At 26.3% G+C, this 14930-nt stretch overlaps 1 protein-coding gene across 1 annotated transcript in view; it reads right to left on the reverse strand.

Moving 5' to 3' along the window:
- LOC105617697 (cholecystokinin receptor-like) overlaps positions 1 to 14723 on the reverse strand; it is a 29183-nt gene extending 14460 nt beyond the window's left edge. The window contains exons 1-2 of the mRNA XM_012199252.1: positions 14397 to 14723; positions 3234 to 3348 (exon numbers count right to left, since the gene is read on the reverse strand). Coding sequence (XP_012054642.1) covers positions 3234 to 3348; positions 14397 to 14723 — 442 coding nt within the window. The remainder of the gene's footprint in view (positions 1 to 3233; positions 3349 to 14396) is intronic.
- Between the last annotated feature and the right edge of the window lie 207 nt (positions 14724 to 14930).

Below are 14930 nucleotides of genomic sequence, written 5' to 3' on the forward strand. Positions count from 1 at the left end.
ACGTAATTGTACTTCCTACATTGGTTGGAGAACAAAACGTGGATACACATATTACAATCGTAATAACTTCGTATAGCATACATTATACGAAGTTATACGAATTTCAGGGATGTACAATTCTATCTAAATAAATTAAATATTTAATTTATTTACTTAATAACAACAGTTATATATTCCTGAAATAAAGTGTCAAATTTTAGAAGCACTGAAAATTAAAAAATGTTTACATATAATATTGGGTTGTCCGGAAAGTTCGTGCCGATGTTGAAGGAAAATTGAAATGTAGAAAATTTAAATTTTAATATACATTTATTAAATTATATAGGTTAGTCGGCACGAACTTTCCGGACAATCCAATATTATATGTTGATATCATAAATGAGAATAGTTTATTATTGTAATCAATCGATGTGGAAATATTTTAATATTTTAATAGATGATATATGTATCTCTCCGTTATATTATCATATCATTTTCAGATATATGATAATATATACTCCAGATATACTCCAAAGAGTAATCCATATGAAAAATGAATAATCAATAATTAATCAGTATACTTTAATATAATGTGTTTTATGTAAAAGAGAATATTGCTTTACCGCTACGATTTGTGTAAATATATTAACTATATGAGCTAGAAAATACATATTACAAATGAAAACAAAAAATTTTTCGGAAGGCAACAAAAATATTTTCAAATTTATTACTATTTTTGATATAAACTATTATTAATAATTAATTATCCCCTCACAGATAAATTGTTATCATTACATCATTACATGTATATACACACTCGGAAAAATTATTACAGATACGTATTTACTATTCACATATGTGAACTATGTTACAACTTAGAGCATTAGATCATTGCAGTCGCTTGTATATGCATTGCGCAATGATAATTTGTTGCTCGCTTAACAAATATATCGTGTCTAACAATAACAGGCTTTTTGAGTGTTGTATTGGTAGCAGATTGGTCATCATATCAAAGCTCTACAATGACTTGAACATGCGTAATATTTACATAAAATATTAAATAGCTTTAAATTTGTGTGTGTGTGTGTGTATATATTAAAGAAGTTATGTGCATTTAGAATAATAAATTATATTCGCGTAAATAACAAATAACTTATATAATATTTATTATTTAATATATTATTTATTATTTAATATACTTTATTATTTAATATACTTAATAATAATCTATTTAAGATAAAAAGAATAACTTATATTTGCATAATTGATTTAATCAGCCTTAATAAAGTGATGAGTGGATTGTAACTCAATTATTAAAATATGAAATTTTACTAGTACTCCATGCATCATTACTCGGAAATGTTATTACGCATCGTTGAGAGTAATAAAGACTCGGTGGACGAGAATGTTTCTCTAATGGTCTTGCATTTTACCTAGCATTGCCAGCTCTTTCCTTTCGATATGTGATCTTAAAATTGCATATAATAGAAGCGATTTCCGTAAAAGCTCGAATACAAACTAGGTATACTTTGACAACTGACTTATCAAAGTACCATATATATTTATATACATTGTATATTTATATACATTGTATATTTATATACATTGTCATACTTTCAAGCGGAAATTCAATGTCAATGAAGATTTATGTCTCTGCGAACATTGAGAAATGGCGAATTTAGATCACGATAGATATTTGAAACGAAAAAGACATATGAATATCATAATATATGTTTATAATCTCTCAATCAATATATAACACAATTTTTATTTATTAGAAATGATTAAAAAATTATATTATGCGTAGTACATGTGTAGTACATATATACAACTTAATATAGAAGAAGAAAAAAGAATTTTTTTTGCGAAATACAGGATTTTTTGAAAATTAAAATTGATAATTTGTCTAGAAAAAGTTAATTTGTATAAAGAAAATTAAATTGAAGTATTTTATTTTGCAAGTAAATGACAAAAAACAGTGCTTTCTATTGCATGATCATCTGAGCAATTGTGCTCCTTAATTAAATATTGAAAAGCTTCGGTGAAATAAAATAGAAGTTATGCGCGGCGTAAAGTGTACAGTCTTAACTTGTACTCAATACTATTAATATTCTCTCTCTTTGATAGAAACAGACGAAAAGAAAAAAACATAAATAAATTACGGAAGTTAATCTTTTTCGAGCGATTTTTCTCGCGCAATCTTCCGCAGATTAAACCAAACCAAAGGAAACGAGCTATTGTAATAAATAAAAAAGCAGAACAGCTATTGTAACAAAAGTATAACTATATTTTTAAAATAAAAACTAAAATGGCTGTTAAATTACTGGCGTGATATATTTCGCGTAACACGCATCTCTTTTATGAGAAAATACTCGTAATTACGCCACTATTGTAGCACTTATGCTAATATTTGTGCATAATAAAATTATGAATTTGTATATTAAAATTAACTAGACTCCACTTTAAAATGCAATTGAAAATTCTAGAAATGTTTACGCAAAGATTAATAAAATTTTATTTTCGTTGATAAACCAAAGCATGTATTTATGCTTGGATTATCAATAAAAATGAATTGAATTTACGTATACCTATATATATAAATTTTTTATTCTTTTAATAACGGTATATTTACATTTTTCGAAAATTAATATTAATTCGAAAATAAATATTAAATTTATTAATTTATTCTCGTCCGCAGGAGTTGTTTCGACCGCTAAATTTGAAATAAGCAACAAAAAAAGTATGAATATTTTTGAATACTTTACATGTCCAAAACCTATTAAAATCGATGAAAGATATTTCTATGGGTTTCTTGTAGATACTAAAAAATATGTCAAAGCAGCTTTAACTTTAGCTCCATATAAACTTTGAATAAATAATTATCCGCTTACTAAGTAAATTAACAGATTACTAATTTAGTGTTTTCAGCATCATTTAGTAGCAAAGTAACGATTTAATTTCTTAGAGCAAAAATCTTTCGTTATTACATGATAACATGATTTAAAACGATTATTTTTATTTACTTGATAATCCTCTACTTAATAAATTTTCTACAGCTTGTCTTGTAGAATATGGTATCTGAGAAAATAAGCGATAAACAACATTTTTGTGATTTTCATGCCGTATACACGTACAGGGATTCGCGAAAATTCTTTTATCCCTACAACGACGAGATGATGGGACAAAAATTGGAGACATTTATTTTCAATAATCCAATTTTTATGTTATCCTAAAAACAATGGACCGATGCTTACCTTGAAAATATGGTATTAGTTTGCACATTGTGAGACCGAAAACGAAATTCTTAAGAATTTGCCCCAGGAGAGTGAAGGGCATGCAGAATACACCGAGCAAAAGATCCGATACAGCCTAAAACAGAGATTAACAATTTGATTAATTGCTATTTCTAGTTCGCAAAAAATAAGAAATATCAGCGATCCGAACTGGTAAACGTACAACATACAAACAGTTGTATTTGCAAGATGATCAAAATGTAATCAATAATTTATATCAAAATTTATTTCTCCGGATTTCAGTTTGAGGAAGTGCAAAAATCATTATAGAGAGACGTTCAAACATCTTAGGCCAAAGTATGATGGAAAGAAATAACCTTATCGTTTCTTCATTCGTGTACTTTCTCGACTAGTGAGGCTAAATAAAGGTAGTTCCGAGTCCAGGTCGATCGATCATCAACAAACAACAAGAAAGTGGCTTTCAACGACACGATAAATTGGATGCTGGAAATTTTCAATTTTACTCCTAGCCGGAAGATTCAAGATTTGTTTACATATTTTTAAATAATTGTTATACATTACATACATATACATCTTTTTTTGTTTATATTATACATATATGAAAATTAATGTAATGCAATAAATAGTTTCGTCTTCCAAAGAAAGCATTTTTTCGTAACAAGACAAACTTTTAATTAAATTAAATGATCTTGGAAAGCGCAGGAGAAAGAAAAATCTTATTTTTCTTTTATTCAACGTTTACTGAACTTCTAATTTTAACAATGAAAATTTTTATTTTAAACACGTGACTTAACTTATAAAAAAAATTTAAATAAATAACTAGAACTACTAAAGATCTTTGAAAGTATTGTAGATAGAGAGGAAAAATAAAAATAAGAAAATAAAAACTGTTGCTAATGTGCAAAAAATAAGTACTATAAAAATTGTACTGGATCAATATTGTTACTACGCAACCTTTATATTAAACATTATTAAGTAGCTCTGAGCTTTCATTCGGTTTTGTTTGATGTTACGTTCGAACTAAATAACATGTCAAATTAATGCATAAAAAATAAAAATTGATATTTTTATAAAGATATATACATCAGAATATGCAATATGGCAGAAAGGAATAGCATATCTGAAATCATTATTTTAGCATTACTAGTGATTGAAAATTTACACACTTTTATCCAATATTTTTTTATGGACATACAAAATGTTATTCCATAAAACATGGATAGAATAATTTAATGAATTTAAACATTTTAATAAAATATATAAGATGTTGTTTCTCGTATTGTATTAATGGATTAAAAAACAAGAAAGATAAAATAATATCAATATAAACGAAACACCACTACACGATTTAAACTTAATGGCTTCGCCAAACTTTTATTCTTCGCGTTTTGCGGTCCTGTTATTCTGCCAGGCAGAAAGTTGAAAAGTCACAAGTTTAATAACTGTTTCCAAGTAGTCGGACACACGGTAACACGGTGTTTAAACGAAACAGTTATAAATTTTTTGTTAGAAGAATATTTAAACTTCTCAATCGTTTGTAAATTTTGATCTTCGCAAGATGCTACATATAAGTCAATACATATCATACATTTTAAATCCAGTACTTTATATTAAAGACCAAACTTAATAAAAAAATTAACTAAAAATTAAAATTAACTAAAATTAATTAAAATTATTAGAAATATTTAGTTAATTAAAATTAACTAAATAGTTCTAAAAATATAACTTTACTCTATATTACTCGCTTTTATTCATCAACTATTTTTGAAAAATATTTTTAGAGGAAATCTAATATTAATTGGAATAAAATATGACAGCTAAAAAATTTACAAAGATAACAGAGATAACAGGAGAGAAATTAGGATGTTTATATTTGATACTGATTTCGGTTGAGCAAAAAAAAAATTGTGAGTATTTTGAAACGCAGAGATGTGTTATTTCAGCGTGATAAATATTACAGCTTGTATCAATGTTTACATGTTTACGCTCTATATCTCCTTCTACGCAGGAAACATCTATGAAAAATAGGCTCAAATATGATGCGATAAGCGTAGATCATAATCCTGACTGCGTTTTGCGAAATGTGAGTTGTTTCATATTACAGTTAGTATGTTCAAACGTCCAAGGGAGGCTTGTTGTAAACAGAAATTATTGTTTTTGAACACGCTTCAACAATACAGTTATATTATAATTCTATGTAAACACATAATTGTATTTTTTAAAGTGACATTGAGAGAAATATTACAAAATTGCATGAAAATTTTTATGAACGTGACTATCTTCAGTATATAAACTCATAATATATTAAAAGAAATTTGTTCTTCTTCCATTGTGTACATACTTGAAAATGTTGTACAGCGAACGCTGAAGGTATATGTCTTCATTTTCCAACTTTATATTAAGAAGAACGTTTTATCTTACAAAAAAAGATATAAACAGTAGATCTAATCCAGTTTTAATTTACTTAAAATGCAAATAATTGCAAATTAGAATAAAAGATTTTTATTGGTTAAGATCTTATTGATTAAATTCTTTTATTCTAAGGTTGTCATGTAAGTGGCAAACTTTTTCAATGCGTTACAACCTTTTGGCTTGTCATACAATTGAGAATTTTATTTTCAGATATTCAAGTTTCGTAACTTTATTTGATTGTCGCGAAATGTAGGTACAACATTCAACATCTTGATTTTTCTTTCATAAATTCATTCTTTTTCATTTCGTTTTTTATTGTATATCTATGTACCGGCATTAATAGATGAAATTTAGCCTCGTCATTAAAATTAAGTTTATTTATTTTCACGGCATATATTTAGTTAGCATTTTTAGTTTAAAAATCGTATTACATATTATAACTGTTGCGTACAAATTCATGAAATATTTTAATGAGTATCATAAATACACATATATTGTATATGACTTGTGTATGTATGTTTATATATGTATATATACATATATATACACATATATAAACAATTTAATATTTATCAATATGTTTACAATTTGATTTTTGGAATAGTTAACATGAATATGGAATAATAAACTTACTTGTATAAATAAATGAAAATGTGGTATAATACAATGTTATTCGAATATTGAATATCGATTTAAATATAGTATATTTAAAATTCTTCAATGATAATATTAAAGCTTTCGGGTTATAAGTTATATATGCTTACAGCATTTTTAATAATATTAATGCATGAGCGCATATATTGATGTATTCTATATCATAGAATTAATTTTTAACGTGATATAGAAGCATTTGAAAAATCTATATTCATATGTGAAATCTTTCTATTGTAATTGACAAACATATAGTTTTATTTCAAGTGGGCAAAAGTTTTTGTTAAAAATTACGATACGTTGAGTAGACTGTAGTAGTGAAATAGACTATCTGAAATTCAATTTAACTGACAGCGTTAATTGATTTTTGTTCAGCGCAAGGAGAATTGATTTATCTGTTCTATTTACTTTCCCGTGAGTTCATCACAAAATAAATGATTCTAATTGGGATTATTTGACCAAAAAAGAAATAAAGCTTTATTCTCTCTCTGTCTCAGGATTTCTGATCAGACCAGGCGCAGTTGTTAAACAAAAGAAATGTGAAAGCATTGAGTTTGCACACAGAAAAATCCAGCATTGAAATCGGAGTGCATACTTGTGTTTTTCATCCGAAAAAAAATATTTATTATATAGATTTTTTACGAGCACAAGTTTCATTTTAAAAAATTCTTATTCAGCAGATCTATCTTATAAAAGTAAAAGATAAAAAATTCAACCTTTTAATTTCTTGTATTTATGAATATATTATACAATATTAATGGGAAAAAATAAGAATAAGATGCAAATATTATAATTGTTTTAAATAACAGTAGTATATAAAATACGTATTAATTTGGTGATAATAAATAAAATAAAAATATATATATATATATATATATACTTTATTTATTAGCATTATTATTTATATCATATTTTTTATATCATAAATATACGATATACAAGAAACAAGTTTTTTTTTAATTGAAGCAACGGAACTGATTTAATTGCAAATAAGATATTGGTTAAATATTTTTAAAGATGTGTGACTTTATTAGCGCACCTCCATTAAATTGCATTGACGAAGAATCTTTCAAATTTCTTTATGTCAGAAAAGCTTATGAACAATTCGTCTACAAATCTATATCAAACAGCTTACTAAGCGAACAAATATTCCATTATATGTTCTAGAGAAGCTATATTTTAGTCGGTAATTACCAGAGCAGAAATATCTAAAAGTTAACGGGATTAGAACGTATATTGCGGAAGATGTGAGATTATCTTTTATCGACAAAATTTGTGTTTTGACTATAAACAATATTCCATTAAATTTGTGTTTATCTCATATGCGAAATTTCGTTTTTTTCTTAAGGTTTTTTTTTCTTAAAAATGCAATCACAAGTTCCTTTCAAGATAAAGTTTTATATCCAATTAATGTTTTCAATAAAATATCCAGCGCAATTGAAATGCATAAAAAATTTGTGGTCTTCTAGTAACATTGCTATTGTTATAACTCCCATTATTTTTCAATTTTATTTTATTTTAATTATTTTCTCCGTTTTCGTTACGATCGTGAAAATGTCATACACTTGTCACCTTTGGCAGTTAATTGTTAACTGACTCCTACACGCGAAATAGTTTTCGGCCCTTTCAATTCTACCCTCTGTCAGAGACAGATTCGAACTTTTACTTCACCAACGATGATGAAATGAAGCGAGATAGATTAAATTGAATGATGTACTAGAAATCTTGATTTAAGTTTGACAGAAATTTTATAGATAAATACTAATATATTTTATTAATTTTTATTTATCACATGTTTTTAAATTTCTAAACGCAAACAAATTTTATCTAAAAACTTAACGCACAATACAATTTAGAATAATAATTAAATATTAAGATAGATGATGCAATGTAATCTATTGAAAATAAATAGAAATAATAAAAAATATTTTAAATAATCGATATCTTTAAAGGTGATAAATGAGCGTGACAAGAGAAATGTGTGTTATACAACATGTGGATATAGTCATTTATTTTCTTAAATTGTTATGATTATAAAAATCATGTTATAAAAATAATGGTTATATATCGATTTAAAATTCTTAGATTTATTAAACAAATGAAAAATCGAAAGGGAGATCGGATGAATGATATTGAATTCGAACGTGATATTGATCATTTCTGATGGAAACACTAGCGTAACATTTAAGCAATCTCAACTTTGACATTTTATCATGCAAATAACATATTGGAAAAAATGTACCGCTCTGAACCAATTTGCACGAAATTTTTACATTAGATCAATAAAAAAAATTTTTGTTTGTACACGAAAAGATATGTAGATGCAGTGTTCGAATTCATTTATAAATATATTATTGTTAAATTCTTAAATTTTTTAATTCTAACTTAAGAAGACAGTTCAATTTTTATTATTCCCTTTTTTATTATTTCAAAATTTGCAAATTTGCAAGATCGTGACGTTGGTTATAATGAATTTCATCCCACGTGCCTAAGCATTACCATTTTTTTTTTTCGTGATGTCAAAAACACATTCACGTAACGCACACATAAATAAAGCTGATACTATATGAGATGTAGTCACTACAAATTATTTATGATGACTTGGCGTATATTCTCTTGGAATTCGAGGAATCTGTGCTCGGCGTGTGATACATGTGATGGAAGAACAAAAGGCCATTATGACGATGAATTTGAAGCGGGATGTCATTTGCGATGTTTGGTCCATATGAATACGCGAATTCTTTGGTATTTAAATCACGGATATAGTATTCTAAAATTTTCCACAAATAACTTTTTTCAGCGCTAGTCAAAATACCAACGGGAAATAAATGACGTGTAAAGATCGTAAAAAATACTTGCGATTAAATTTACATTCTGTGATATTTATGAATGAATTTCGAATTTTCATTTTACGATATTAAATATACAACCGAGAAGCATATACAATTTTTTTTCGTAAACTACACAGAATATTTTGTATAATAGACAATAATATATTGCTGATTCGCATACACAACAAATCACATATCACAAAATAAATATATAAAAATAAATATTTTCTATTTCGAGTAAATTAAATTAAATTAAATTAATAAAATTAAGAAAATTAAATTAAATCAAATTTATTCACTCGATGTTATTTATTTGCAAGAATATTACACACGATGAGTTGGTATCGACACAATAATCTGTGCGGTTCACGAACACAGCGAATTCATATATTATATTTATTGACTATATTTCCGGAAAAGCTTCCCAAGCTGAAGTCTCTGCTAAGGCGCTTATCAGATGAATTCTTATTGAAGGTTGCAGAAATACAAAATGCGAAATAAAATATTTGGAAAATATATGTCTTAGATGATCGGGCTGACAAAAGGAAATACGTGCTAGGAAATACTGTATTAAAACGATCGAGAATCGACAATCAGTAATGAAAGATTAATACATTTTATCTCGGTAAAATCCGAGTGGGACTATAGCGACTAATAGGATCTGTAACCAAGAGTGAAAATATTTATAACCAATCAAAGTCAATACGTAGTAAAATTTTTAAGCACAACGAATTTCTCAACGGCATACATCACAACGCAAGATGTTGGAAGTTAATATTTTATATTTTAATCGAAATTAAATAACACACAATTAAATAAATACACGTTTCGACCTTAAATTAGATCATCTTCAGTATTACACCATTCCTTCATCCAACTTACACATACAAATATATTCACATAACAACGCAACAATGAGTTTTATATCTCGAAACGTTTATTTATTTAATTGTTATTCAATTGAAATATATAATATTAGCTTTCAACATCTTGCGTTGTGATGTACGCCGTTGAGAAATTCATTGTTTTTGAACATATTTATTTTTTTCTTATATTTTAGAGTGGAAGTATCATACTGGAAGAGTTCGCATGTTTCATATTAAAAAATCAAAATTGAAAAAATTGCAGCCGAAACTCTGTTTAAAAATAATTGTAAAGTATGGACCTCTGCTAGAATTAAGAACGAGAAATATCATTAAAATTGTGATAAATTGTATCAACACTTTCTCTCCAAATGTCGTGCTTTGTTTTATATTTTAAAATATATTAATTAGTAATTGTTCGAATTTTGTTTTCAAACATATATTTTTTTTAAATCATGCTGTTATATATATCATAAATGAATTACACTAATATCATATTTTTATTCTGTAATGTATTATTTAATATTTAACGTATAAAATTATGTTAAAATTTCTTTTTTTATCAATTTTCTATTACCACGAATTTATTATAATATTTATCTAATCATGATTTTACGTTATTCCATGTAATATTATTTCTATTTAAAAGAAATATTTCTTTATAAGATTTTGCGTAATATCGTTATGAGATCCAAATACCACAAACTTTCATGAAGATGAGCTGTAATGAGGATTTGATTAAATATCAATAAAACGACATGCTTTTCATTATTAGGTAATATTAAAACACATAAAATTATAATAAAAATTGGTATAACAAAAGATTTTTATATTATTTACAAATTATATATGAGTTATGGTTTTATTATGATTTTATTATTTTATTATAATTGATAATACATATATTACAATATAATATTGCCCGGAAATAATCTGGAGGAATATAATAAAAATACCGAAAAATTATATATTGTTAAATATTTTTATCAATCTAAGATTAGTTTTTTTAGCATGAACTTTAATAAATCTACTTTTTTTCGTATTAAAAAACTTTTTACATTTTTTTCGTAATTAAATAGTTAAAGATACGTTATTTGTATCTTGAATAATTAATTTCTCAGAAATTATTTGTTAATTAATTATTAATTATCATTAAAAAGCTATAAATTAATTCTATTCTTGTGTTTTTAATAGAAACTTTAATTTTAATTTTTCTTTCCAAGAAAGATTAGTTTTTTTATGCATAAGGGTTCTGCGCATATCGATATTGAAACAATGCATATAAATGTATTTCTTTAAAAAAATTTTTTCTATATTTTAAATTTCTTTAAAAGACTTAAGATATTCTGCTTTTATTTAAAAAGCGTCAGGACTTATAATGATACAGTTGCCTTTCTCTATTTCTGTAATGAATAATTTTTTTATTAAATAATATTTTATATAAAAAAGCCTACACAACTTTTAAACTCACACAACAGTTAAGATTTGCACCAATACCATTTTTGAAGATTTAAGTTTAAAATAGAAGCAAAGATCTATTTAAAAATTGCCGAATAATGATCTTCAATAATTTTTTACTCAAATACTATCAACTTTATAGAAAAACTGCAATAGACAAAAATCATTTATTTTCTTCTTATAGAACTCTAAGTAATTTTTTAGTAATTTTTTATCAACTGCTATTTTTTTATTTTTACCAATATGAGAAAATATGGTATTAAAAAATTCTAAAAAAATTCTCAGAACTTTTAGAGAAGAAAACTAACAATTTTTGTCTCTCCTTTAAAGTTGATAGAATTTAAGTAAAAAATTATTAAAAACCAATATTCAGCAATTTTTAGTAGATTTTTAGTAGTAATTAATATCTCGTTAACTATTGCGAAAAGTACAAAATAGTATAGAACTTTTCGACTCAGTTTAGTCCCATCTTCCTGTGAATTATTGCTAGAATCTCGCCGGACACTCGGAATATCAAATATATTTTTGCAAATAATTCCCTATTTAAACAATATATTTTTACGTATCTGAATGAATTAAATTTAAAAAAGAGTAGAAAAATCTATACTTTGATATGCATGCTATTGGATACTTTGATGTGGAGATGAGCAAGCAAAATAGCAAAAAAGAAACTGAACTTTATTTATCAATCTATTTTCAATATTTTTGCCGCTGCATTCTAAATATTTATAAATAATATTTGCATTATTTTTATGCGTTGTACATTGTGCTTTCTCCTTTTGTGCTTTCCCAATTTGTAAGTGCAATTAGAATTTTTGGTTTAAGTATTCAAAAACTCATATATTTTTTCGTAAACAATTTCGATGTATAGTGTATGTAAAAAAATTCCTAAAACAGTTTGATTTTCATATCTTGTGCACGAGTGAACAAATATCGTAAAGCAATATATATCAAATGTCTATCGATCAGATAAAAATAAAATATATTAGATTAAAGATTATACAATCATTTTAATGGATTTTCATTTATCAATAAAATATTAACAATATATTCTATTATTTTATTGTAAAAATCATTCATACTTTTTATTTTTATTATTTATTCATAGCATATCTTATTGTTGTCTTTTCTATGAAATGAATAGCAATATTTAAAAATTACACTCTTAAAGATAAATCTATTGAATTATTAAAAGTATCTTGAACAATTTAGACATTAAATAAAGTACATGTACTAATGAACGATTGACACCGATAAATTTCGTTTTTGCATAAGCTGAAGATTTTTTATGCAGCGATTTTATATAATAAAATAAAATTGATAAACTAAATGCTGTATGACGTCCGCAAATATTCTTTATAAAAAAAACTCACTTTATCAATTGTTCGTCCTCATTGAATACGTAGCAAGAAAAAGTCTTAGGTTTCCGATATTTGCGAACGTGACTAACATTTTTTCTTCGTTCTGGAAGAATGATGATAATGCTTGCGTGACGAATCACTAGCAGCCGGTGTAGCCGAAAAAATGGTGCTGTTGGCAGTTTTTCCCTACACTACTCGCGCGAAATATGCAAAAACGGTCTGGCAAACAAATGCGCGCAGGACATTGCAGACCTTTGAATCTCCTGGTCTCGTTGCCTCTCTTATCGTCCTCTGTTTTTATTTATTAACTCTCGCACAAGCCAGCGGATATTTTTGCTCGCACAGAAACTTACATGAGACATTGTAAAAGTTGCAAGAAATATTTTATTGAGCATACATGCAATATTATATTTTACCTCGTACCTGATTTGAAAAAGCGTTTAAATCTATAGATAGAATGCGCGTTTGCACATTATTTTTAAATAATTAACCATCTGGGAATGAAAAATTGGGAGATGAAAAATTACTGTGTCAAAAATAATTGATATAATGTAATTAAAAAAGCAGCATTATATAAATGTCTTTCTAGCATATAGCTCTTTTTTCATTTGGCTCATATATTACATATGTTCAAATCACAAAAAGACTTTGCGAATCGATTCGAATATAATTGATAGATCATGATTTGAAATGATGATGAAATTTTATTAAAAAATAATTATATATTTAAAGAGTATAACGGTTCTATAGATATGTGAGATTGAATTTCATATTTATTATAGCTATGCTAATTAAAAATTTATTAATATTGTATATTTATTATGAATTATAAATATGATTAAAAATTTTCATGAGTTTCCTGTTGATTTTAATAATAATTTTCGAACAAATATGAAAGATAATGTCAGAATGTATTCATCTCGGGTATATTCAATTAAGACCAATTACAGAGCAATCTAATGTTATCGCACGTTGTCAGTAATGTCACCGACATAATCAGCTTTGGATGAATCTGTTACCGCATGTTGCTGCCAAATATCATTGTGTGCAAAATATGAAAGCTAATTTGCGAGATCTTCGATGAACAATTTCCGCAGCGTCCGATCTGCATCGATAGTAGAATGTACTATTATTTGAATTTTAAGTAAGATATATATTTATGAACAAAAAATGTATTTAAATTGTTTCTTAAAATACATAATTATAAATTAAGATGCATTTTACAGTATTCGCATCTAAAAAAATTTTATTCGTTTAAAAAAAGTAATATATCACATACTTTTACTAGAAACAAATCGTGAAATACACACTTCTTAATTGTACATTAAATAACCGTAAAATTTTTAAAATTAATCTAACGATATTTCATATGAAGAAGTAGAATAATTTATTTTGTAAATTTATAACTTTTCACATTTCGCTTAAATTTATTACAACTCTTTTTAATGTATTTTCTCTACCCACGAAAAGCCAGAGTCAAATAATGTGTTGACTACATATGGTAGTTAACTATTTATGGAGGAGCTATAACAGCCATTCTTCATCTAATAGAAACAAAGTAGAATTTAGTAGAATATAGAAACTTACCAAATTCAACAAATAAACATTTGTCACCGTGCGCATCCGTTTGTTTCTCGCCAGAGTAATAAGCACTAAAGAATTCCCGACGATGGAAAGGAAGAAAATTGTACCATATAGTGGTATAATAAGATTCTCCAAAAGACTGTCTTGACCTGATGACTGCAAGATGATTGGCGAGGTGACATTGACAATTCTGGAAGTGACGGTAGAGAACAGGGGGAAATTGGTAACGATCGATGAATCATCATCGACTCCTAAAGCACTGAAATATTCTGTGGAAACGGAGTTATCAGATAAGTTGCGCCTCTGAATCGACATTTTCTTGTCATTCATGCTCTTCGATCTTTCGTTCCCTTCCTCATGCGCCCATGCAAGCGAAATATATTTCGATAGAATGTTAGCGAATGTTACATTACTCTGAGAGATGTCACTTTATCAAACTGTTATCACACACTGTATTTTTGAACGTTTGCTCACTGCTTGCTAGTTCTCTAATATTTAGAACTACAGTACAGAACAATGCTACGATAAAATCAATAT

This window comes from Atta cephalotes (genome assembly GCF_000143395.1).
Source record: "Atta cephalotes unplaced genomic scaffold scaffold00013, whole genome shotgun sequence".
Lineage (NCBI taxonomy): Eukaryota > Metazoa > Arthropoda > Insecta > Hymenoptera > Formicidae > Atta > Atta cephalotes.